General features: G+C 39.9%; 2 protein-coding genes across 2 annotated transcripts in view; both read left to right on the plus strand.

Moving 5' to 3' along the window:
• The window catches only part of LOC144637526 (uncharacterized), a 117,829-nt gene that overhangs the window by 23,679 nt on the left and 66,200 nt on the right, over nt 1-27,950 (plus strand). The window lies entirely within an intron of this gene.
• On the plus strand, nt 546-27,244 carry LOC144637537 (D-inositol 3-phosphate glycosyltransferase-like). The gene is made up of 5 exons (XM_078496615.1): nt 546-876; nt 7,420-7,495; nt 23,707-23,755; nt 24,341-25,548; nt 27,133-27,244. Exons 3-4 carry the CDS (start codon nt 23,738-23,740, stop codon nt 25,472-25,474), a joined length of 1,152 nt encoding a protein of 383 aa, XP_078352741.1. The 5' UTR covers nt 546-876; nt 7,420-7,495; nt 23,707-23,737; the 3' UTR covers nt 25,475-25,548; nt 27,133-27,244.

Here is a 27,950-nt window from a genome sequence, read left to right on the forward strand (position 1 = left end):
AAATACTGTATTTATTCGATTAAACGCTCAACCTCAAATAAGCGCCCATCTCGAATAAGCGCCCACCCTAAACAGAAAAAGTTAATAAGCGCCCAGCCTCGAAAAAAAGACTGACACAGGGAGTTCGCTGATTGACGTTTTATAGTTAAAAAAGGAGATTTAAAAGTGACTAAGCATTACTTATTGTTCTACAGAAACTTTAACAATTAAAATTCTGCTTTTTTTATTGTTTTGCTGCAATATTAACTTACTGCTTGCTGAAAATGGTGAAAATTTAATAAGCGCCCGGCCTAGAATAAGCGCCCACTCTCAAGGCCCAAAAATTTAATAGTATGTCCACGGTTAAGATTTCAAACACTTGAACACCAGTCTTGTTGCTGTTTGGTCATTAAAAAACAACAGGACCCAGTCGCTAACCGAAGGCAACGATGACGCCTCTCGTCAGTTTATTTTATTTGCTGTCCAAGGTTGACATATCGTCCGGATTGTAGTCGCAATCTTAAAGTTCATAGTGAGTCCAAAATCCTTTTGTGGAATAGTCCATTGTCCGAGCTTTGCCAATCAGGCAAGTCAAGTACATGTGACACTGAATAGACCAATAAAAAAGATTCATATCCATATTTGGAAACCGAAAGCTGTCCTGGGAATTTTGGGAAAGCCCATCAAAGCAGGAAGTGCGGTTTGATCTCGTCTTCTTGATCTCTTCAGCTGGAGAAGACAATTTTCTGGAGTTAATTTGGCTTTTAGTAAAATTGCAATCATGGGGTGATTTCAGCTTTACACCAAGCTTGTAATCATGTAGCCTGCTCATCAATAAACGTTTGTATGGCGGTGAAAACATACAGCATTGTTGCTCGGTTTGACGATCGATCAAAGGTAAGTTTACTTTAAGCATCCAAAGTTTTCTTTGTTTGCATTCTCAAACATTTCTTTGTAGCTTCCAGACAGGTATTAAGATCTTTATCAAACATTTATCTCTGTTATAATGGCTAAGTTTTTGTCGAGAGAAACTGTGTAGTCTGTGCAAATGTAATGAAATCACAGCGCTCACTGCTTGTTCGATCGTTTGTGACAGGAATGCAAACATTCTTGTGGACTGTTGTTAAGTGAAGCTGTATCAATATTATTTGTACTTGTCACGTTAATTTTATAATCAGAAGAGTTGCAGATAAGTAGGAATTGATCTGCTTCAGTTCAATATATCAGAGAATTCCAATTTACCTTCAAGTTAAAAGCGTCTTTATCTCAAAATGGCGCTATACATGCTTGTTGACGGTCCCTATGTAGTATTTAGTGAACTTGACATTCCGCTCAAAACCCATGTTTATCCACAAAAGAGCATGTATTCATTTAGTCTGTAGATTTGTTGGCACGGCTACTTCGTTCCCAACGAAGAATGTTTTCAAATGATGGCGAAAATTTAGACTTGTTACATAGAGTAATATTATAGACAGTGTAGTTTCAAGCCATTTCAGCCACTCCTATGTATGATCATTGGCCTGGAACCAGCCCAATAAATTACAAACCACGTTACTCCTTCTTGAAACCAGTGTGAAGAGATTGCAATAAGTAAGGTAGCACTCGCATGTAGCTGCTACTACAGAAAGTAGTAATTTTGCTTTTCTGATGTCAAAATTAAATATTTAAGGAAACTTACAAAACTCGCCATTGAAACTCTGATTGCAAAATTTGATAATAAACATCTCTGTATTTGCATTTCAGGTGTCATTGCAACTTTTTAAAGTGGTACTATGATCAAAATTTTACCTTCCCTTTTCTCTTCGGTTTTTCAAAGTACTTACATTAAATAGTAACCTTGCCAAATTTTAAGTTCAAATTCGAATTGGAAGACCACTTATTTCACGCGTAAACTTCGGCTTTGGCTTTCCGCCATTACTAGATTTAAAAATGTCCGAGGACCAAATAGAGATCTGGAACTAGTTGGGGCGAGAGCATGCTGACGTCATATGCGCATCAACAAAATGGCTTCTTCGAAGGCTGGAGTGACCGATCTGGAAAAACATTGGTTTTCTTTTTAATCTGTAGTGATGTAGAAGCCGTATCTACTGCGCAAATGTTTTTTAAACATACTTCAAGGCATCTACAGGTCACTTTTGCACAACATAGTGGCAGAAAACATTTCAAGAGGCGAAATTTCGTGACATCTTAACTCGCCCAAACCACGCAAGATGAATAATAGATCGTCTGATAACTTTGAGGGAAACTTGTACTCTTGGAAATGCTTTATAGATATTTCTCCCTGCAACCATTGTGAGGTTAACTTCTTCAACTATCCAAGGGAAGTGAATAGAATAGAACGCTTCGAATTATCTACAGTGAGTTTACTGTATTCGCTCCTTTTTAGAAGCAAAACATTGGGTGAGTGGCGTAATTTACTTCTGTTGCTCAAGCTCTCGTGTTCTAGAATAGTCATTTTTAAATTTATTGTAAATACTTCATGTCAAAAAGGTAATTTTTGGGCAAATCGGCCTGTATGTTCCTGAATTATATCCTGTATTGTACAAATAAACTTAAATAAATTTGCACGAGGCGGTACATTATGTGAAAGTACATACAGAGGATGCAAAGCTTAGCAATATCTTTTTACTGATTATATGTACTGAAAATGTTTCCATTGTAGTCCTCTGTATACACTGTAGTCTTAATAAACTCACCAGCACGTCTTCAGTGTTGGTCACTTGTTTATTTCTGCCATGCAATATAAAACACTACAGTAGGACTGTACTTCATTGTGCACTTATAGTATTCATTAACATTTTTTGAGAAGTAATCTCAGGATAGAACGGTGTTAGCCTGTCTCAGAGACATACATGCTATCCAGATTTTACTCAGTATATCTTTATTATATTTAAGTACAACAGGGGCCATGAGCTATAATTATGACCTGTGCCAATCCCTCATGCTGTGTGCAACAGAGCACCGTTGAAATCCTAGCTACTCTTTATTTTAAGTTTGCAATATATTTATTTTTGGCATGCTCTTTTTGTTCATAAGTTGAGAATGTAGTAGCCAACAATAAATCATGTGAATGTGCCAGAGAACCCCTGAGCTGCTGATCCATCATAATTTCTAACACAAGTACAGTCAAATCTGTACCATAAATAAAAATGTTGTATTGATTGAGGTGAGGTGGCCTAAGTGTAAGTTGTCGGACTCCGGATCAAGCGATTCAGGTGTGGACTCTTACTGGTGTCATTGTGCTGTGTTCTTGGGCAAGACTACTCTCATGGTGCCTCCTCTCCAAGTGTAGAATGGGAACTGGCAAATTGATGGTGTGACGAGGGCATGCAAGTCTAGTTGCTTGGTGGGCAACTAGACTTGCATGCAGACCTTGCCTTTTTGTAACAAGAGGGCAATTTTGAGGTCACACAGGACCCTTGCAACCATTATATATGTATTTATTTAAAGAGTATACACGAACTGCGAAGCCGACAACAAATACAGTCAAACCTGTACCATAAATAAAAATGTTGCATAGCAATGGGGTAGTTGTTTTGATTTAGAGGGGTGGTGAATGGTCCTTCAAAAACTGCGGGTCTCGCAAAATTTTAGCCAAATTTCAGGGGTCTCGCCGTCTCGAATTTTTCTTTGACGCCTTCTCGGAGTCTCGATTTCTTTTACAAGGCTCAAAAGGTCTCGGGCTCGCAGAAAAGATATCAGTCCCGCCGTCTCGCAAAGTCTCGCATATTCGACACCCCTATTTAGGTGCGGTGACCTAATGGTCAGTGCGCAAGCCCAGACCAGTGTCATTACATGTATGTCCTACTTAAACCAAGATATGCTTTGGCCTGATGGGCAAGCAGGCTTGCATGCAGACTTTGCCTTTTTGCATCAAGGGAGCAATTTATTTAGGGTAGTATACGAAGCTGGCTTGTTTACAGTCACGTTAAGTTGACACAAAATTGAATTCCCAAAATTGAAGTCCCAAAATTGAATTCTCAATTACATACACATACTGCAGATGCACAATGTACTGCCAGTGATATTCTCTAGAAAGAGCCACTGTCATATTGCATATGATACCATAAAAAAATATTTTCTTGAGTAGATGCCAGACCCCGACTCAACGCAGGCTTCATTTAAATGCCGGTTCAAAACTGGAAACGTTTGATCAAGGTCCCAGTGTTTGTTTGAGGTCTAGGTGTTCCTGTTTATGAACTTAAAACTTTATACCCTTAATATTATTTTACTTGTTCCCATGTTGTGCATATATTGTTTGAGTTATTTTTATCATCAAAAAATCACGGGGCCAAGAGGAAAACAAATGGGTGAAATGAATAAGAAAAACTACTCCTACCCAGTTTTGCTGCTACTTGTGGGACAGTTTCATAACATAATCAGTAAAATCGAGTGAAGGACTCTATACAGCATTCAAATGGTTTTCTTATTTTAAGGAACAGGAATACTGAATGCTGGCTGAAGCTGGATGTCTGAAGTGTTATTACCCATTAAAAAACTTAGTTTTAAAAAGGTTTATTACCTGTATTGTTATGTAGTCAAGGAAGGTTAAACTGTATAAAACTCAAGGAACTAAATCCATTGATCACCTGCACCATCTTGTTGACTTTAATTTTTCTGTATAAATTTTACATTATTTCATGTTTATAAAGCTTTTTTCGGAATAAACAGCTGAGATAGATTTTATGCCCATGGCATGTATGATAGATTACAAGAATGAAAACAACAGTAAAGATCATTTCAATCCTTCGCAAATGGCAATAGCAACCTACATGTATATATATGCAGAACTCTCTATTAATTCAAACATTGCAGACATTTTATCCTAACTACAGGACAACTCGGATTAATATTAATCCGCGGATTATAATAATAATAATAGATTATAATAGGATTATTATAATCCAGTAATATATTATTATAATCCAGTAATAGATTATTATAATCCAGTAATAGATTATTATAATCCAGTAATATATTATTATAATCCAGTAATAGATTAAGGCACGGCAAAAAAATGGAAGGATTAGATTATTATTAATATTATAATCCGGATTAATATTAATCTCTATTATAATCCCAATAAAATTCCTTGAATGTTCGAATAACAGATATGTCTATCTGACAGATATGTATATGACAAACACACTGCAGACTTACAACACAGGACTGACAGAACATAAGTCACTAATCACATCCGTCAATTGTAAATAAAGGTGACGGGCCTACACAACTCCTACGTTTGTGACATTTGTACTTTTGCCGTTCTGTGTTAAGTTCGGTCTTCCGACCTTATTTGCTTCTGACTTCTTTTTGAGGGTACTGTTTTTATTTGGAGGCATTATGTATTGAATAGAGCCGTAAGATTGTGGCCAAGGAAGTGTCTAGAGGTCATGATTAGTCCGCGCTGCGTGGCTTCCGTTTAAAGAGTTGTACCCTGCCACATGTTGTGCTAGTTCAGTTTGTTTTGGCTCAATGCTATTTTCGAGATATGCTTTAGGCTCTCAAAATGTTCGCCCTGGAAGGACAAGATATGTCATGAATGTTCCGTGAAAATGTGAACTACTTGCATTTTATTGACGCCGGGCCTGGCATTTTAATCAATACTGTTGCAAGTTGTATCGTCTTATCACGGATTATCTTGGTCCGGCTTCGCCAGAGACTGTTTCAGCTTTACTATGAAAAAGCTGAAAGTTGGTTTCAGAGAGACACTCTGTGTTGTAAAGGCAATGCTTCTCACATTATTTTGATTGAGCGCTCTGTCTTTTTAGCTCGATGTGTAGGATTTTTTACCTCCCTTGTTCTTTGTGTTGCGTTGGCACCACATGATTCAAATATAGATAGATTTGAAATCTTTCACGCGCAAGTCTGTTGACTATTTTGCGTTTTGTATATGTCAGTATATGGTTCAGTTCGAAAGCTTTGGACTAGGATTGAGTTGTTGAGATTTATTATTAAGATTAATATTAATCCGATTAATATTAATCTTACATAAGATTAATATTAATCCTAATGGATTAAGGCACGGCTCAAACCTCAGTAATAGATTATAATAATCTATTACCGGATTATAATAATCTATTACTGGATTATAATAATCTATTACTGGATTATAATAATCATTAGGATTAATATTAATCCGATTAATATTAATCCGAGTTGTCCTGTAACTATTCAATGTCGTTCTCATCATACCATGTATTCAAACGAACGTAGTCCATGAATCGCCGTTCCGCTTCGTTCTTCGAGGCTTCTTCGATTGGACAAGAAGACGGCAGCTTCGTTGTAGGCATACAGCGCCAAAACCTCATCGATCGAATGAAGTATTTGCATATAAACATTGCCCTTTAGACCGACGTCAAACGGCTTTATATTCTCATTATAAGAAACGATACCGCTAAATTGCAATGTCTCTTCGTTGCGGCTCTCTTGGGTTTCGCCACCGGGCAAATCAGACGAAGAATTTGTCGAAGAAATATCTTTTATAACCCTGTTAATTCTCAGTATATTCTCTCTTGGAACACTCGAAGCTCGAAGCGACGATGCGCATATGACGTCACGGACCAACTCATGCGTAAATCTGCTTTTCAGTACAGTCGCTGGCACACTTTAGACGTCCGAGTAATGGCGGACGGGTTTTCCACGATTTTCGGCAAGCTATTTCAAGGCTTATATTGCTCGCAACGTTCTAAATTCTAGCGCGCTAGTTAATATAGACTTATTGAACAAATTGACTTTAGAAAAAGACGAAAAGAAAAACAAAAATTTTGGTCATAGTAGCACTTTAAAAGTTATAATTTAGGCAGAATCTGCAGTTTAATATTTGTACAAATGATTGTGTGAGAGGTGCTGTGCTGGCCACAATTTATCATAATTTGTTTCCAACATGCCAATTATCTTCAAATCAAATAAAAACCCCACTGAGGAAGAAAAACAGCAGCAGAAGTAATGACAAACCAAAACAAAACCAGTATGATTTTAGACAGATGGTTCACAAAGTTGATAATTTATATGTTGGCTAAATATTGCAAGATGAGCCATTGTCATGACGTTGCTTTAAGTGGATAATAGAATGTAAATTTCTTTGATTGTCCTTTGCTCTGTGCTCTGTACTCTGTGGGTTGGAATATGTTTGAAAACTGTTGCCATATTTCTTGTGCCTGATGTTTTTGCACCACCCCTCCCCACCTATAAAGCAAGACACCTAGCCTAACCCTCCTACCCATGTCCACAAACTTTGAAAAAATGGTCTGCGGCATTCATATTAATTTAATTTTTTTGTCAAAAATAATTTCAATTACTTGGTGGTTTATGTGTGCTTTTGTGGGTTTGTCTTGCATGGTAGCAATATTATTGTCTCTGGATGATAATTATTTCTGACTTACAAAAACATTTCTAATGCAGTCCTTGACATACATCTGTTATTTTATATTTTTAAAGGTTCAGCAAGTCAGTCAGCTGCAGTATTCATGTCTGCCGGGTTCAAGATGTCAAAGGACATTTGTTACAAGACTTTGTAAGTTTCTGTTATTAAAGATTGTTATCATTAATTTCTTTTACCAAGGGTTTTAATTATTTTTTTGTTTTAACACACATGTAAATTAGGAGTTGTGGCACAAACCGTGACAACTCGCTCGGCTCGCCCGGGCTCGCCTCGCTCCTTGTCACAATTTGTGTCCACAACTCCTAATTTACATGTGTGTGCGGAACGCAAGACGCCTTTCTTACCCCCCTTGCGAAACGAGTTGCAAAAAAAGACGTTTAATCCCAGAAAACTTAAGAAAAAGAAAGCTGCAATCTTTATGCAAAGCATGGTTAAAACTAACAAAAAAATCGGGAAAGCAGACGTGGAAATGGTAAAAAAAATGAGGAAAATGTGAGTGGCTTTCACATTCCTAACTTCCTGAAGCAGATTCGCCGGACCCGACAGTGTACCAATCGTTGTATGGCGCCATTGTATTAAATTACAACCAACCTTTAATTGCTGTGCCAGAAATAATTCCTATTGAACAAATGCTCTTATTGAGTAAACGAAGATGGGAAGAGGGAGAACTGGAGAAATTAACTTGAGTGTAAAGAAAAACTTGAAAAGATCTCGTGGAAAAGCGTTTACAACCTACAAAAAAACTAAAGAAAATGAAAAACAAATAACAATCTTTTTAACAGACGAGCTGATTGAAAAATTAAAAAAACTAGACAGCAGTGTTGTCGCAAACGTTTTGACAAGCTAAACAAAACTTGCACGCTCCGGTGAGTGCATAAATTATCGAGTAACACAGGAAGCCATTGTTTACCCTGTGCCAATTGCGTGGAAAACCCCCTTGACGTAATCTAATTCTTTTTTTTTTCATTTTGAATATTTTTAGCCGGAAAACAACTCAAACTCTTTGTATGTGTGTTTTAAGAGCTATGATTTATTCAACAACAATATTTAATTTGACTAACATGTAAATATACCGTGAAATATTGAGCTAAGAACTTTCTAGAACATAAAAGAACAATATAAGATCACGGTAAGTTTATTCACCAGGCGTCATTACTATTTTTAGTTAATAGGTTATTTCCCGATGTAATGACGTCTTTTGTGACCAATCACCGTTAAAATTATAACTATATATTATTCACATAAGCTTTTTTGTATTACACAAGCAAGTATGGCCGATGTATAAAGACGTTTATCAAACCTTCATTGAAAAAGAAGCAAAGACACAGCTTACGGACATAAATCATTTGGAAACGTCAAACGAGGATACGATTTTAATATTTCATATCAGCTATTCGTGCCGAAGCAATAATTACGGACAAAAATCAGATGCTTGGTCGTGAAGTTTGATCGCAAGGTTAAGTATATCGGATGCTTGAAGACGTTTATCAAACCTTTCTAGATCAAAAATTAAGAAGTTTTAACTCAGTTTATCGACATAAATCATTTGTAGATGTCTAACGATGGGATGATACAACTTTAGCGTTTGCTAAACTTGACCAAAATTATCTTAGTCACAGGCAACATCACACGCCAAATGGGTTACGGCGTAACCCGAATTGACACTTAAAACGTCAACACATTAGAATACCAAATGGGTTACGGCGTAACCCGAATTGACAAAATTATCTTAGTCACAGGCCTTAAAAACGTCATCACATTGGAATGCCAATGAGTTACGGCGTAACCCGAATTGACAAAAACTTGCAAGTTTACAAGCTTAAAATATTCTGACGTTGTCAAGGAACAATTTACCTTAGTTACCGCGGCCATGAGATGTCCGCCGTTGTCAAGGAACAATTTACCTTAGTTACCGCGGCCATGAGATGTCCGCCGTTGTCAAGAAACATTTAACTTAGCAACTGAATAAAATTATTTTTACTTAACACACTTGTAATGTTTATTGATTGCTTATATTAATAGATACAATATTGTTTCACGGCTCCCAAGAAAAAAAAAATAAATAAAAGTGAAATAACCCCTTGCTTCACACCTATTTTTTGGTCAAAACAAATAAATACGTGCGGCCCATCTTTTGCTGGCGGTCGCTAAATTATTTTGTCGCAGTCAGAGCGTGACGTGCAGGTCGAGGGGGCTTGGGTCTTTTGGAAAGGAAGGATCGTGGATCGTGGATCGTGGAAAAAGGAACGACAGCCTCAAATGTTGTTCAGACAATCAACAACCTCTTTAGTGATGACTCGAATATTTTTTTGCCACTCTGGGGTGAAATATTCAATCACAAAGTAAACAACAAGATGAGCGCAGGCAATCATTCTTTTATAAAATGAAAAAATGTTTTATTGGACTGAAATTTTATTTCGAAATGTCGGTGGCGCTTTCGAGAAGTTTTTTTTCCAATCTTTTGCGTTCTTCTCTCTTGATTTCTTCCCGAATTTTTCCGATGTCTGGCTGGAGTGAATTTCTTTGTTTTTGTGCAAAGCTTGAACGTAAAGTCTCTTTAAGTTGACGATATTTCTGCATTTCTCGTAAGATCAGTTGAAACTCTTTGTCAGAAACAAGATTATCATTCAGAGCTTGTGAGACAGAGCTGTTTATCGAGTCATGTTTTGCAACAGCCAGAGCGAGGATTCTTGAGTGCTTATTAACTTTACGTTCAAGCTTTTTGTTGATAACTGACAGGCCAGTGGAAGCTGCGCCAGATATACCTGCTACTGCTGCAACAGGAACGCCGATAACAATTCCAACACCAGTAAGTGAAGTCGCAACAGCTCCAGAAGACAGAGCTGCCGTCACGGCGCCAAGACAGACCACGGAATAGTGAATAACTTTCCGGACTTTTTTATATTTTTTTAACACAAGCCTGTAATGCTCAGCTTCAGCGGATATTTCTTTTTCAATTTTACTTATTTCAGTCAGCCGAAAATTCTCGGCATTTGTTGGGAGGCTTGGATAAAGTTGTGTTTCTTCGCGATCACCATAAGCAGGGGCACTCGGGAGAACATTAGCAGATGACATGGCCTCGTATACATAAAAGTTATTTTTGTATTTAATTTAATTCAATTCCAACTCATATGTAAGATTTGTGCCGTTAAAATCGAATGGCTTTCCATTCTCATCTCTAATCGAAAGAGTCAGAGATGATACATTTTCTTCAGCAGAAACGTCGCGCAAGACGTTAAAATGTGTATTTTGGTAATAAACTTTTTCATACGGTTTTCCACGTATGCCAAAAAACGCTAAAAGGCTTGATGGCTTACCATTTAGCAAGCTTTGTTGCTTGTCGATAAGGTCACAGTTGATGAAGTAATTTTTAGGATTTGAAACATTATTTACCTCAATTGTTTCAAAAAATTCCTTTTCAATACTTGCGTAATTCTCAAACCCAGGCAAATTAAAGAACTTAATAAGACTTTCGTTCAGTCCAAAAGTTTTTAAATTGGGCTCTTTTGCTTTTATTATCAATGAACGGCCTGCAATGCCTTTTGTTACAGAAAACATGTTTTTCTCTGGAAATCCTTTTTCAAAAATACTCCCAATGTCATCGAGTGAGAAGTTTCCTTGCCGTATATAACGCGCCTTTTCTTCCTTGTTCACTTGTTTATAAAAAACTATTCCATCCTTTTCCAAACTATTCCAGCTGTTGTAAAGAGAACAACTTAAAAGCCGGATATAGCTTGGTTTTGGAATAGGCTGGTCAAAATAAACAGTGTTCGGATTTTCTTTTGTGGTAACAGTCAGCACAACCATTTTTATATTAAATAAAAATAAAAAATGTTTAATATAAAAGAGGACCATGGATGCAAAAACAAGAGGTTTTATGAAGTGGATGAAAACCCCAGAAGCAACTACAATTTCTAAAGCGGCAAAAGACAATGCATGGAAACCTTTTCTTGCAAAATATCTAAACGCTGACCGAACAAAATTTGTTGCACAGGTTGAGTTCGCGTACAACCACACAGCAACGGCAGACATTTATTACAAGGCAGGGCAAGGCCATTTGATAAATGTTTTTGGCTCTGACAGCAAATATTGGAGCCCAGAGATGAAAAAAGCACTGGGGGTGAATCAAATTTCAGGCGGTTTTCCACAACAGCTGTCACCAAGCGGCGCAAAAGGCTCATCTTTGCCAATTCCCGCGGTTGGATTTCACGAAGCCGCACCGAGTTTGAAAAAAATATTTAACAGCAAAATCAACATCTACGTCACACCAGACCAATATTTCACAACGAAATTAAGAGATATTTTTCAAAAAACAAAACTGAAGCATACATCAGGAAAAGAGTCAAAAAGGTGGCTTGCTAGCCAAAATATGGGCTATTGGCCACAGCAACTTAACTTTGCGGTATGGTGTGCGACAACAGGCAGTGGGGTAAGCCGAGAAATTTTCGATGAAGAACACTCATCTCTTAGCTTGCCACCGATTGTGCGAAATTTTTACCTTTTTCACGTTTATTTCACTATAAGGCGAATATTGTTTCAGATGGGGGGGATTCAGAGCGTAAGTGCCTTGCCTGGCGACCCAACGTTTAGCCAGTTCGACAACAAGTACGACGTGGCTTCGTACAAAAGAATATGTGCTGAGTTCGGTGTCGACCCGTCAAGCGATTTCCGTTTCACAACAGGCGCAAACCACGGACTTGGTAACGTTTATATCTGGATTACTAACATTGGACCAAACAAAACTGGAGCAAAATACCCCGATTACGATAAATTTTCGGACGAAGGGGGAGCTGCAAGCAAAGGTAACTTGATTCAATACATCGAGCCAGACGACGCTGCATATGCACAGGCAGACTGGTTTTGTCCTAACGGCACTGAAGGGCTTACTCAGGCAGGTTTGTCGAGAGTAAACCAGTCGATAGAGGCTTTTGTCTACTGTATTCTCGGTTCGCAGGTCAACGTTCGAAGTAGCATACTTGGAACAGGCGGCCGTGCAAAGGAAGCGCAAAGTGAGTTCCTCGTGTTGGTTGAAGACGCTATAAGGCAACCTGATCTGGCAAAGTCGGTCCAAAGATACCAATTAGCCATCGACGAAGCTAAGGTTCGGCTTAACCTTGCAGTCTGCCCAGGTGCCTGGCTGATGCCCGCTCGTATGGTGATAAACACAGAAAGCGTTGTTGGTTACAATAACCAGCTTAAGCAGGCTGTTGTTGGGATGAAATTAGGAGTAAATGATGAGGTTAATAAAGCTACAAAAAAAGCAGCTCTTAAACTGATGGCCGGAGGAAAATCAAAAATCAACCCACCAAACAGCCACCCTTCAAATCCTATACACAAGAGCGCCACAGCAAAAAAAAATCAGGCACCCGCCGCAAGCGCTGCTGAAACACCAGCTAGCAACGCGCAAAGCGCTAAAGCTACGAAGGCCGTAGCCAATGATTCACACGAAATAAACAAAGCAACTGTCGCTGTTGGCGCGGTTGGAGCAGCAGCTTTGCTCTACACCCTTATGCGTTAACGTCTCTTTTTGATGTATTTTTCAACAAGAAAAGCAACCACAGCAAGGATAAGCAGCCAGGTGTGCTCTGCAAGAAATCCAATTACTTGACCAGCGGTTTTGAAAAGAAATTTCGCAATCGAGCCAATGAGACCAGGCAGAGCTGATGCTACCTTTGAGCCAATATCACTTAGGCCTTTCCCCAACGCTTTGCCGGTTGCCTTCAACGCGTTTGTAATGGCTCCAATAACAGAACCAATCGTGACACCAGCAGCAAGAAGTATTGCTGTTAATGTCACGCCATGTTTTTTGAAGATCTCTTTGATCCTCTCACGAAGTGGAAGCGCCCTTTCTCTTTCGGCAATCTGCGTTTGCAAACGCCCGAGCTCCTCGGTTCTTTCTGCAACTCTTTCTTCCGCAGCTTGTTTGTCAGTGGGGGGTGCATTCTCATCCTCTATAACAGCTTGATCTTCCTCGTTTTGTTGCTTCAGCTCGGCTTCTTTCTCTTTTAGATCATCCAACGCTCTTGTGTCGTTGAGCCTTTCTTGCAAAGTGTTTCTTTCGCTCACTTTGGCAGCGAGGCTTGCCCTTAGTTGGTCGGCTCGTGTTTGTTCTTTTGCCTTCTGCTTTTCTTGTTTTTCAAGAGCAGCAACTTCTTTTTTTGTGTTTTCAAAATCAGTTTTATAGTTTTTAATCAGTTGCTGCAGCTCGCGCAATTCTGATTCATTTTCAACATTTGACCCAAGTTGATCTTTCTTGGCTTGGGCTCGCTCGATTTTTATTCTCAGATCTCTCATTTTTTGGACGGCTTTTTCTCTTTTGGATGCGATTTTTTGGCCCTCTTGAATTTGTTTTTCAGCTTCTCTTAATATTTGGCGTTCATCTCTTATGCTCTCATTGTCTTGAGCAATAAGATCTTCAGCTGACGGCCCAAGTTCATCTTTGAAGCTGTCTAAAAAGTTTTTCATGAAGCCTGACTCATTATCTTTTAGAATCTTGTACTCGCCTTTTTTAGTTCCTATAGCAACAATTTTCCCCTCATTTTTCCCAGTGCCTCTTCTAATTCTAATTTTTTCAAATTTTGCTTTGGGGAATTTGCCTTTTATCGTGTCTACAGCTTTTTTAAGTTTTTGCCGCAAAAAACTTTCTTTTTGAAGATCACTTATCGAAGGGGTTCTTTCAAGCAAATGTGTTTCGTCGTAGGAGGTATCAGGCAGCCCGCTCTGTTCGTGCTGCATCGTTTGCATTTCATGTTGTTCACCCCCATGGTAGGGTGTGGATGCCTCCCCGGGCTGAAATGGTCGGGTTGTGTCGACCTCTTGTTCCTCTTCATCATCGTTATCACTGTTGTGGTCAAGATCTTGGTCCAAATCAGGGTCCTCGAATCCAAAATCACCACCACCTGTTGCCATCGCTTAATTTATATATATATATTTTTAAATTAAACTTTTCAATTTAACAATAAAACCAATCGAGAGATGGCTGCTGTTCAAGAAAACCTTCGACCGGGACGCACAGAGAAAATACTCGGCGCACTGAAAGCCGAGCGCGCGGTAAAACGAATCACTTTTGACCGCACAGAAGCCAATCCAGAGGAAACGTTGTATGTTTCAGTGCCCAAGCTGAACGAAAACGAGGTCATTGTGCCTGGCTCGCTGGCGCTGCGCTTCAACATCGACTTGAGCGGAGGCCATGCCAACAACTTTCTGGTTGACAACGTCAGCCGAGCTCTGGTCGACGATTTTGTTGTAAAGTACGAAGGCACCGTCGTGCAGGACACGGTTGGCTATGGCATCTACAAAATATTTGAGGATTTTTTCCTTTCGCAGGAGGAGCGCGACGACAGGGTGCCAGAGGGCATTCAGAGCGAGGACCTTAACAAAATTCGCTCAAATGCTGGCGATAAGAAAGCTTCAGGAGTCGAAGCAGAAAAAAAGCTGAATGAGATATATGGAAATAAATACCGCATCCGCCTGGATCACCAGATTTTAACTGACCATGGAGCATTTTATCCTCAGGCACTATACAACGATCTTGTGTTCGAACTGAAGCTCGCGGCAGCCGAACATGTGGTCAGAGGCTCAGATACAACAAAACTAAAATACAAGTTGACAAACATCCAGCTGGAGTACGAGATGATAAGAAGCGAGGAAATTGCAGATGAAGCGTTCAGCGCTTATTCGGGCGGAAAAGAGTTCGCTTACGACCACATCCAGCGTGTTAAAGTGGTGACTTTTGCAAAAGCCTCCGACACACGTCTGAATCTAAGGGTCAACCCGCAGAGGAGGTCCATGAAAGGTATCTTGCTCCTATTTATTGAGCAATATAACAAAGGTGCAAGGAGCTCGGAAAAGTACATTAACCCGGACCTTACAAAAGTAAGCATCACTGTCAACGGCTCGCCAAACATGCTGTACAACAACGGCATCGAAGGAATGGACATTTGGGGAGAAGTTAAAAGATTCTACATGAAAGAAAAAAATAAAACGCAGCACATGACTCTGCAAAAGTTTTACACAGAAGACAAGTTTGGCCTTCTTATTGATCTGCGTTCCATGGCTGACCACTCGATGCACGGAAGCGGCACGCGCCTTGTGAACACAAAGGACGGTGTCCAGCTTGAGCTAGAGAGGAAAGCAAGCGGCTCAGGTAATTTGAACTGCCACATTTACGTAATCAGCGACGCCCAAATGAATATACTTGGCAGGCAGTTAGAATCTGTGCTTTTATAATATATACAAACGAAGATGGATCCTGCCAATATACCCTTCAACGCTCTCATTGTTGGACCAACGAACTCAGGAAAAACAAGGTACGTGGTCAATCAGCTTTGTGGCCCTTTCCGAGGCAAGTTTGACTACATAGTGCTTATATGCCCGACTTTCGAGCACAACAAGACTTATTATCGCTTTGCTGAGGAAGATATTCGATTTTTTGTTTTCATTTGCGAGCAGCACGAGGTGGAATCTTGGTTAAGGCTTTCAAGATTTCTTTTTGAGGGTACGAACACGCTTATCATCCTCGACGACTGTGCTGCTTCGAAAGATGTAAAAGGAAGAACAGGGGAGTTGGTGAATCTTGCTTTCTCTGCTCGCCACGCAGGCTTGAGCATATGGGTGTTAACTCAAAAATTGACAAGCATAACATCCTCATTCCGCGAAAATGTTGCGGCAATCGTTTTCTTTTACACCCCCTCTGCCAAGACCACGAAGGCAATCTTTGAGGATTACGCTGGCGAACTTGCCAATGAGGATTACAAAGAAATCATTTTAAAGCTAAAAAAAAATAAGTTTTCGCATCTTGTCATTTCTCATCGCCACCCTTACGGCACAAAATTTTCTTATTGAACATATTTTTTAGAGTAATAAATGGCTGACCCGTTCGCAACTTCTCCTCCCGAGAGCGTCAAGGGCGCTGCAAGTGAACAAGAATTAGCTTCCGTAATGGAACTGCTAGGAGCTGAACCAGAAAGTACAGAAAGCGCTATGGCACTCATTCAAGGCCCTGACATTCCTGCTTTGCGTGAACAGCTTGCAATCCTTGTTTCAACAGGAAAAGCCAAAGAAGCAATCGGTGTGCAACTGACACACGAGCAGGTGAAGCGCTTGACAGATAAAGAAGTTGAAAAGTACTTAAAGAGATATGAGGCATACGTTGGATCCAAAACAACCGACAGCTTGATCGACAGCTTTATTTTTCTTGTAACTAAAGTCGTTGGTATGGCCGTAAATATCAAGGACGTCAATGATTATCAAAAGGAACTAAAAAACGACTACATCATCAGTAAAGAGCTGTCAACTTTGGCTGGCGGTCTGGCTTTGAAATGTGGTCGCTTTCTTGCCGTTGCAAATGCTGCGCTCATCACAACAAAGCACGTTGATTTAAACGAAGCTACAAAGTCGCACACTTCGCTGTGCGAAACCAAAGGTGCTTCCAAAGATGCGGACACAAACACTACTGAAGATTTTTCTGAGCAATGCTAAGAAAATGCTAAGTAATTACTGAACAATGCTTAGCAATTGCTTAGCAAAAAATCTTGCTGAGCAATTTTCTATTTAAATATTATTTTTTTTTATTATAAATGGCCGAGCTCGAACCAACTCCGATCGCTCAAGAAGAACAGAAACAAGTTACTTCAACAACTCCAGCAACAAAGCCTGCCAAAAATCCAAAGCGAGTTGCTGCTGGCAAGCTTGCAGCTGAAAAAACAAAACAGGCTCGTGAAGCACAGAAAAAAGCTGCTGTCGAGGCTGCTGCAATAATTGCAAAAGAAAAGGAAAAGAAATCTGCGGCTGCAAAGCTGTCCGGAGGACGGGGACCACAAGGGTCCCGAAATGCAACACCACCGGACGTAACGGAACCAGCTCCGCCCGAGGCTCAGCCGCAATCAAGCGGTCTCACCACAAATCAATGGATATCTTTGCTTGGTATCGGCGGTGCAATCGTTACAACTTATGTGAAACGCGAAGACATAAAAGGCTTTATAAACGAAAAAAGAAGTCCAACATTTAAAGCTTCGCCAACTCTTATAACTGATGACACACCGAGTACAGCAGAAAGTATTGGAAGGGTTGCAACTCGTTCTTCAGACACGCGCCAAACGGGCTCGAGAATTCCGCAACCAACAAGCCAAAATTGCTCAAAAAAAGGAATCCGTTTGATGGATTAAAAAAAATTTCTTTTTGAACATTTATTTTTTATTTATTATACCGACAATGTCCCTAAGTCTTGTTCTTGACAGCCTTGTTAAAGGTGCAGCTATTGCCGGTATTTCATTACTTTGGTTTGAATTTTCCAAAAAATGCGTTAAAAGCGCTATTTGGGTGGTTATTGACAGTGATAAATTTTTAAAAGAAGTTGAAGAAAAAGAAAAAAAAATTAAAGAAGTTGAATCTGGTGAAAAATAAAAAAAAATTTTTTTCAATTAAATATTTTTTCTTATTTTATACTGAACTGTCATGTCCGACAACAAACTCGTAAAAACACTCATGGATGCTGCCACTCTTACTGGCCTTGCCGCCGGAATCGGCTGGGCTGCTAAAAAAGTTGTAAAAGAAAACTTCACATCTGACCCAAGCAGCAGTTTTATGAACTATGTAAAGTTCACAGCCGTCATGGCTGGCAGCGTTGCACTTAAACAGTATCTCGAGGACCAGAAAATTCTCCCAACCAATTAAAAAAAAATTAGAATAGTATAATAACAAAATGGCAAGCGTCGCGATTATGGCTGGCGGAGCTATCTTGAACGCTGCTGCTTTCATTGGCGGCAACTACCTTGCTCGAGCTTTGGGTGGCGGAGATGACGCCGCTTTAAAAGAAAAAGAAAGACACGACAAAGCTCTCGAGGCTTACCAGGCAGCTTACGCGAAATACTCTCGCGACCGCACGAAGCTTCTCGACTGGATCGAAACCAACAATGAGATCAAACAGCAGGCGAAACAAAACTTTACGAACACAGACTACGCTTTCAAACTCTACAACCAGGCACATCCTGACAAACAAATGATTCCTCCGAAAGAACCCAAGTTCTCTGATTTCTATCAGCCAAGTGAGCAGCAGAAACAAGGTGAACTTATGTTCGTTGGCGCTGGCGCGCTTGCACTTGGGTACGCTGCCTTTCGGTTTCTTTAAACTTTTCTTTTTTTCTTGTATACACATGGATGCAAAGATTTTTGCGGAGCAAAACTTTTCGAAGAAAATCTCGAAAGTCTACTATAGCCCCCAGGGCTACTGGAAGGGAATTGCAGCGATAAAAAAATTAGCCGAGGCGGCCAAGGTTTCAGAAGATGCTGCTAAAAAGTGGCTCGTTAAGCAGGCCCTTTGGCAGATCTACCTTCCGGCACCACGATACGTTCCTCGCCCAAAATTCGATGTTTCTTCTCCTAACGCGGTCCACCAGGCGGACCTTCTTTTTCTGCCACACGACAAACTGCCGCGAGGGCGAAAAGTTTACAAATACGCTCTGACTGTTGTTGACGTTGCCAGCCGATTCAAAGAGGCCGAGCCTTTGACCTCCAAAGATTCAACTGAGGTTGCAAAAGGTTTTCAGACAATTTACAGGCGAAGTGCACTAAAATGGCCACAGATGCTGCAAGTTGACCCTGGTCGCGAATTCATGGGAGCTGTTACCAAAGAAATGGAAAATCACAAAACCTATATTAGACGCGGGCGTGTTAACATTCACAGAGATCAAGCTATTGTTGAACGTTTTAATCAAACACTGGCAGAGCGCCTGTTTGGTTATCAGTACGGTGTCGAGATGAACCTGCCATCTGGCCAGCGGTCGACAGCGTGGGTAAAAAGGCTACCCGAAGTTGTTGCCGCTCTGAACAACGAAGTAACCAGTCTTACTGGAAAAAAACCTGCTACTGCAATCAAAGAAAAAGCTGTTTCGTCCAAACCGTCCTCAAAATATACAAGGCCTGTTGGCAAGAAAGAAAAAAAACTCCCCTCTCTCGTTAATGTGCGCTTTCTCTACCAACCTGGCGAGCTGGAAGGCGGCGTAAAAAGGGCTACAGATCCGATTTGGTCATTAAAAGTCTACAGCATTGAAAGGTCTGTTACTAAACCTAATCAGCCAGTGCTTTATTACTTGCACGATGGTCCAAAGCGCGGCTTCGTGCGTGAAGAATTGCTTGTTATTCCTCCAAATACACAGTTACCACCAAGCACTTAGTGCTTGAGCCCCTTGGGCTCAGAAAAGCTCTAAAAGTTATGTTTATGTAGGCTTTGTTTCGCAAAACTTATACCCGTAAGCATTTGTATGTATCCCATCATCCGCTATCCATCGCTTTGAGTCAAAGGAGGACAGCGATTTTTTGTTCACCACTATCGAATACAACTCATGGGCATAGCTTCTTATCATGTGCATTTCGTGAAAGCTTTCCTTGGTTTGGAAAAGTGTTTCTTTGAAATTTTCGTGATTTATCTTTTTCTTTGTCACACACTCTTTCACCCCCTTTGCCTTTTTTATATTTTTTTTGTCTTCTGTCATTATTGAATACATTTTTGGCCTCAAACAAACGCACTCTGAAATTTGTTTTCCTGCGCATTCGTCTTTCATTTTTCCCAAAACTTTTTTGTTTTCGTTTGAATGAAGTGAATGCTCTTTTGGGTAGTCGCTTGTGTCGTACTTGTCAATGTTTTTTGCCATGTCCGCGTAAACGTCTTCTGTTTCTATCTCAAGCAAAAGGCTGTCTGTGTCTGTATACAAAAGCTCGCAACGCTCTCCGTACTCCTTTTTCAGATGGTTGTAAAAGAAGTCATACATGCATAGCTTGCTTACGTCAAGGATGGTCATGCCTGTGTAGACCGGTTTATTAAGAAAAAGCCTGCTTTTTCGCATGTCTATTCCAACTAGATCGTTTGAAAACATTACATGCCTTGAATACAATGGGCTTGCAACTAATTTTCTTATTTTCTTTGTTTCGTCGCTTCGCGCTATTCTTATGTCTACACGGTTTCTCAGGTTTTCCATTGTTTTTCCAAAAACCGAGTTATTCATTAGCTTGTAAAAGTTCTTTTCAAAGACGCTTTTCGCTTCTTTTCGGAATTCTGTGTTCATCCGGATGTACGGCTCCATCCACGCCTCTTGTTCAAACTCTAAGGCCCTGTGCACTTTTTTGAGTTTCATTCCCTGTTTTAGATAAAACTGCAAGTTTCGGTAATGCACGACGTAATTGGTTTTGTCTTCAAGAGTTAAAACAAGCTTTTCGCTCTCTGGCAGTTTTAAATCAAGATTTTTTATTGTTTTGTTTTGGTAAGGCGAAAACATTTCTTTGTTTATTTTCTTTTTCTCTGGTGCTAATGGATAGCTGTTGTGGGCGTCATGCAGCTCTTTCGGGTATTCCAAGTCCACCTCTAAAATCCATCCAGCTTTTGCATACTCTTTTTTTGTCGTTATTTCTTTTTCTGTTGGCATAACCTTTTTCCATCTAAATCCACTTTTTGGAAGCGGCTTGCTCATTGCCCACCCGTAAAGGTTATTCGCATCGAGGTACGTTATGTATTTTTTTGGCTGGCTCGGGTCAAATCCCTCAACATAAGGGTTGTTCGCCTTTGCATACCTCTTGCTTACCATCGAAATCCCGCCTCTTAATCCCCTTTCAACAAAAAGATGCATTTCATAGTCCGTAAGTAACTCAAGCTCCACGCCTGTCTTTTTCAAAAGTGCGTCCCAAGAAAGGCCTGGCGTCGTGTAATAATTCGCGGGGTCCAACCAGTACTTCTCAAGACAGAGTTTTCGGAAGCTTTCAAAGACGTCGGCTAACAGGGTCACGTCAGTCTTAACGTACAAATCGTGGTAGTCGCCCAGGGTCTGGCAGCCAAAGGTTTCCCACACGTTTTGCGCGTGTTCGTACTCTTTATCCGTTATGTTCTCATCATTAAGTTTGCTGTAAAACTTTTCTTTTTCAGGCAAACTTGTTTCGCTAAATCTTTCCCATGAGTCCATGTATTCGTAAGGATAGATTCCCTTTTTGCAAAGAAGTTCAAAACTTTCATCAGACTGTGTTGAAATAGATTTTGTTATATTTAATGACTCCTTCGGTGTCGCTGTTACAAGTGAATCAAGACTTCCTTGAAGAAAGTTTAAGCTGTCAATAAAACGCAGTCCGCCAAATGAAAATGTGATGTATTTTTCCATGTTGTTTGCGACACATTTTACCTCTTTCTGTGCCTCTTTTGAAATCTTTGACATTGCCTGCATTAAATGGTGCGCATCATAGCCCCTTAGGTTGTGAAATACAACTGGTATTTGGACATTTTTTGGATTTATTCTCATCATCAAGTTACAAATGTTGTGCGCGGCTCCTCGAAACTTCCCTGTTATGTGGCAGTGGTCCTTTACCACATCTTTGTAGTTCGGCTGGATAAGCGGCTTGTGGCACTTCAAACATTTTTTTTGGTTTTTTGCGGCCACTATGTGTGTGTTTTGTGTCAGCTTTTTTAGCTCATAGTGGTGTTCGGTACCAAGGCTTTGCTCCGCTTTTTTCGTGCTGTAATAACATTTTTTGTGAAGCTGCCCAAAGTAATTAAGTTCACCATAATACCCAATCCAAACCGGCAACGAGTCTAAAAAGTTTTGTTTTATCAGCGTTTTTTCGCAAATGTGGCAATCGGTTGCATTTTTGAATTTTTCCCAGTCTTCCGAAGTCATCACAAGGGGCTCTGGCTTTGACAATTCTGTTCTTATTTTTTTCTCTTCGCTTAAAATGCAGTTCAAAAAAACTTCAACGGCGTTTTCTCCTCTGTAAACAAAAGGCTTTTCGTGTTTGCCGTCGCTCCTCACGGCCGTGTAAGAAAATCCGCACGCCTCGTGCTGTTCCTTTTTGTCCGTGTAGCTTTTTGGCTTCAGCTCCTCAATGTCTTCCCCTTGCTCTTTTCTCTTCTTGCGGTCCTCGGGCGTTTCGCGTTTGCATCCTTGCATCTTTTTCAGCAATGCCTCAAAGTCGGCGTAAATTACAAAAGGCGCTTTCATTTGTTTTTGATAGTTTTTAAAAGAAAGAGTGTTTTTCCCCTCTTCCGGCATTTCGATTCTTGTTGGCCTGCCGTTAACTCCATTGCAATATTTTTCGTGCTTTTCGAGCAAGTCTGCTCTTGTAAAACCGGTCAAGCACATCATGCAAAAGTGTTTTTTGTTGTGTGATTTAGTCTGATCGTAAAGCAGAGCGCTTACTTTTTTTACAAAACAGTAGTGCTGAATTAATCCTGACTCAATTAACATAAGGTTTATACGGGAAATGCTATTTTCTTTTTTGCTTGTTCTGAGAGGTATCACACAGTCGTCTTCCCATCCAAACACATTTATTGCAAGGTTGTTGTTTTGCGCCTCAAGCCTGTCAATCTGCTTTAGAGGCGTTGGAAAATCGATTCCATTGTAGTTTATTCCGTCGTCAACTGGGTATCTGCTTGTTCTTTGCGGATTTTTCCCATCTCTTGGCGGAAATAATGCAGCTCTCAAAGCCCATTTCAAACATTCGTTATCCCTGTTTTGCACGTTAATAACTGCTTTTTTGTTTGCCAATTTTGGTGGTAAAGGCAGATAACTCCCCCCTCTCAATGGCTGATAACGCGCGACATTGATATACGCCATTTCTATTCTTTCAATTTTCCACCCCGAGCCCTTCTCTGACCAAGCCTCAATTTCTCCCTTTGCTTTTTCGATAAATCTGACAAACTCTTTTTCGATTTCTTCTTTGGTGTTTTTTGAAAACACGTGCGGTTCTCTTTCACTGAAATAGTGGTTCATGTGTTGCGTAACTCCGTCTCTTTGTATCGAAAATTTAACTTCAAGTCCAAAGCTTGCTTTTAAGCTTCGTAAGTCATCAATTTCGCTTTCCAAAAGATCATAAAACTTTTTTTTGTGTTTTTTTGCAAAAATTAAAAGATCTTTGTTGTTAGTGTCAGTTTCGGGTATGTTCATTTTCCATACTCTAAGCCATTCGTTAAAATCGGTGTGGGCGAGTGAAAAAGACAAATTTCTTTGGGGGTTTCTTTGAAATTCACGGAGGTTTTCCTCCATCATAGCTTGCAAAACTTCTGACGAATATCTTGCGGCAGCCATCTGTTGCATATACTTAAGAAAAATATTTGTTCAATTGAAAAATAAATCTAGCACACAGGTGGCGCTCTCTGTTGCTGCGGGCCGTTAGAGGTGCCGCCAACGCCTTTTTTGCAACTCGTTTCGCAAGGGGGGTAAGAAAGGCGTCTTGCGTTCCGCACACACATGTAAATTAGGAGTTGTGGACACAAATTGTGACAAGGAGCGAGGCGAGCCCGGGCGAGCCGAGCGAGTTGTCACGGTTTGTGCCACAACTCCTAATTTACATGTGTGTTTTTATCATAGTGTCCATTTTCAAGACTAGAGGCTTCCTGTGATGTCTGGGCTATCAAAGGTAACATACCTATATTCGATTAACATTGGGTGACATGTTGAACGTTTAATTTTCTGCCCTGTGGACACTTCCTCTGTTTAGCCAACTTTACGATAGCACTGATCACCAAGCTTGCATCTTGAATATCAGTAACCAATATCCTGGGAGAGGACAGCTCAGTCTACATTTTACCTCAAGTGTTAGATGTGAAAGGTGGTGGATCAATAGCTATTTTCGAGCTGTCACTTTTTCAATAAATGTGATAGAGTGGTCCATCACAAATGTGATGGAGTGGTGCAAACCACAAGATGACCCCAGCACAGGGCTGAGAGGTTGCCTCCAAGAGGGGCGGTGGCTGACTCGCATAATGTCTCAAGGTAATCCTTGCCTAGAACCACATTAATTTTTTTCTTACAAGGTCTGGTATATCTTGAAAGCCTAACTGAAGCAACAACAATCCTTAGTCTGTATCCAGTCCTCAATAAATTTTTAGGTGTCTTGACTAGTTACATAAACACAAATGGGACTAAAGTTATGATAGTGAAATACTCGTATGGTATACATGCAACACTTCACTTCAGTAAATTTCTTTCTCTTTTATTTTAGGGGTACCCTGATCCCAGCATAGCCTCCACATCACAGGAAGGCCAGGCAGTGGCAGAAAAGAGGACATTGAGAGTTACCCTGTTAAGTAGTGAATGGAGATCATCAACCAATGGAGATGTGTCAACCATCAACAGAGAACTAGCAATACAGTTGGCTAAACACCCTAATGTACAAGTTAGTGTCTTTCTCCCTCAGTGTAGTGAAGAAGATAAGAACAATGCTGCTAGTCACAAGGTTCAGCTCATTGAAGCAGAGAAAATGCCTCTTGTGGATCCAGTTGATTCACTGATCAATATACCAGAACACCATACCATGGACTGTATTATAGGACATGGAGTGCATCTTGGTCGACAAATACCAATCATAAAAAGACAACATCAACATTGTAAGTGGATTCAAGTTGTTCACACTGCCCCTGAAGAACTTGGAATGTACAAGAGCATTTCCGAAGGCGAGCGAATGCAACAAACAGAAATAGAACTCTGTGAGAAGGCTGATCAAGTTGTGGCAGTTGGACCCAAGCTGACAGATGCTTACAAGCGTTATCTTCGCTCTGGGAAAAAGCAACAAGATGTTCTCAATCTCACCCCAAGCATTTTCACTGAATTTTTGGATGTAAAACAAGCCATTGAAGAAAGAGAAACATTTTGTGTTTTAGTAATTGGGAGTGGTGATCATGACGATTTTAATCTGAAGGGATATGACCTTGCTGCTCAAGCAATTGCAGAGTTGAAAGACAAATCCTACCAACTCAGGTTTGTTTGTGCACCAACAGGAAAGGGAGGTGAAACAGCAGAAAAATTACTTCAGCATGGTATTGCCCGTAATCAACTAATTGTTCGCAGCTTTAAAGAAAGCAGGGAAGTACTAGCCAGATTATTCTGTGAGGTGGATCTGGCGATAATGACATCAAGGACTGAGGGCTTTGGTTTGACAGCACTTGAAGCCTTATCTGCTGGTCTTCCTGTACTTGTGAGTGGTAACTCAGGACTTGGAGAAGCTCTCAAAAAGGTGCTCAATGGCTCAAACTGTGTAGTGGATTCTGAAGATCCTAAAGACTGGGCCAAGGCAATCAGTCTTGTCCGTCAGAAAAAAAAGGGAAGTACGGCTTGGAGAGTCACAGCTCCTTTGTGAAAAGTATTTGGAGAAGTACAGCTGGCAGGAACCTTGCAACATTCTTGTGGAAAAAATACAGGATCTTGTGTTTGGTAAACTTTCCTATTTATTACAACAGCTTTTGAAAAAACAAGGTTTGAGAAATCAGGATACCACTGTAGTCATAGAAAGAACAGTATTTTGCATTTTTTTGATTCTTTACTTTGAACTGGCTATGGTATATGAGGGGTTATCCCTGCCATAATTGTTTTTCATTTTAAAGTAGTGTTCTTCTTTTTATTGTAGCAGCTGTCATTTCGCTTTAGTCGTTTCTCTTCTGCGAAAGGCACATTTTGTGAAATTACGCGTCAAGTTCCATCAAATACGGTTATGCAGAATTTAGAATGCCGCCATTTGGAAAATTCTGGGTGCTCAATTTGAGCAGAATTCAGGAAGTCAAATTTGACAGAATTAGGTCCCTCGAATTTTGCAAAATTCAACTCACTTAGCTCTCAAACATACTTGTCAACGATTTTGCTTAAAAAGCAAAAGGAGTAGTCACTCAGCATAAAACATGGCCGCCACGACGGTAGAGTGAAGTGCGCGAATGCCTTCGTACTCATCTTATTGATGTAGTGAAATTTTTAGAGGGTGGCAACCACGATTCCGATACATTTGATTATACAGTTTTCAGGTTAGATTGGGTGTTTAATGTGCTTGCGAGATACTTGGACACTGGAGCTCACGCACATATAATCCACCTCGTTCGTGAAGCGAGAGAAGCGGTTACCAGCGCTAACGACAGTACAGATGTATTTCAGGCAGGTTGTATTTTTACTGGGAAGTGTGGATGGCCAAAGTTAGACGTTTCTCAAGAACAGCTACAAATTCTCGTAGAACGTCGATGTTCGAAACAGGATTATTAATACCAAAGATATCAAATAGTGATTGTGAAATGTTTGTCTGGAAATCTTTGTTATTCTTATGTCTAGAAGATTCGTATCTAGCCAATCAGCGTTCTTTAGCTAAGGTGTGCGTCGAAGATAAGAAACAATTGTTTTGTGATTTATTTAGCTTTTAGTCGAAGTAATCTTTCAGTCAGTCGAGTCAAAGAGTTGTGAAATCTAGCGAGCATCAAAGAGAAGAATCAAATCTAGTGAAGACGAGTCGGTGTGAGCTATCCTTTCTAATTCCCCACATTGATTTAAAATTCCACAAAAAGCTTCGCTTCTGGGTGTTAGTCAACGAACAGTTGAGAGACGTTTACGTGAATTTAATATCATATAATTGAATTGAATATGAGTACTTCTTATAAGCAAAACCGCTGACAAGTATGTTTGAGAGCTAAGTGAGATGAATTTTGCAAAATTCGAGGGACCTAATTCTGTCAAATTTGACTTCCTAAATTCTGCTCAAATTGAGCACCCAGAATTTTCCAAATGGGGGCATTCTAAATTCTGCATAACCGTATTTGATGGAACTTGACGCGTAATTTCACAAAATGTGCCTTTCGCAGAATAGAAACGACTAAAGCGAAATGACAGCTGCTACAATAAAAAGAAGAACACTACTTTAAAATGAAAAAACAATTATGGCGGGGATAACCCCTCATAATGGTAATGTACAAACTTACTAGCAAGTAGTACATTTAGTTGAGTGTTGCAAAATAATAATTAGTTGACATTTTCTTCTGGTAGGTTTATCAGAAAGCAGACCAATTTCAACAGAAAGGGACAAAAGGCCATTACCCTTTTTAGGTGATCGGCATCCAAAACGACTTAGAGAAGAATTGACTGATCGTGATCATCACGAAGGTAAATATTATCAAGATACAGTACTTGACAGTCGCAGTTGAGTAAAGTGTAACCTGCAAGCGCATAGCTTGTTTCACATGCAAAAAACTGGATGTTCTTGCATGCTTTGTTAATTGATGACATCGCAAAAAGCATTTCTTAAAGTTGAAGGATTTGATTAGTTGTTTAGAATGTATGATCTTTTTTATGATTTTTATGATTTTTTTTCTTTTTTCTTTTTAAGTTTTAAATTAACTTGATGTAGGCGCATTTGATCATATTCATATGATAATTTGCGCCGAATAAGTATTAAATTATTATTATTATTATTATTATATGACCTGAAAAACACCATTTTTCAATCAGCTCAGATACAGGCATGTATAGACATTTCTGGACATAAGTGAGTCTTGTCACATGATGTATATGTTGTGTGGATTTAGTTCTCCAGTTTAGTTTATTTAACCCTAAGGCCTACACTTACCATAACAATTTGAGAAAAGCTGTCTTACCTGATCATTCAGCAGTAGCCTACATGTTAGGGTTCATACTGTGCCAAACATCACCACTGAAAAGGTGCATGTTCAGTTATCTTTGTGCAGGAAACTGTTGTTGAAAATTAAGGCATGCATAAGTCAAATTTTTAAGAAGTTTTGTTTAAAGTTTTAAGTTTTGTGTGAAATAATAATTATTGAATATGCTTTTTCATGTCGAGGATCCCT

Source organism: Oculina patagonica, chromosome 14 (genome assembly GCF_052425735.1).
Source record: "Oculina patagonica isolate OP01 chromosome 14, crgOcupat, whole genome shotgun sequence".
Taxonomy (NCBI): Eukaryota; Metazoa; Cnidaria; class Anthozoa; order Scleractinia; family Oculinidae; genus Oculina; species Oculina patagonica.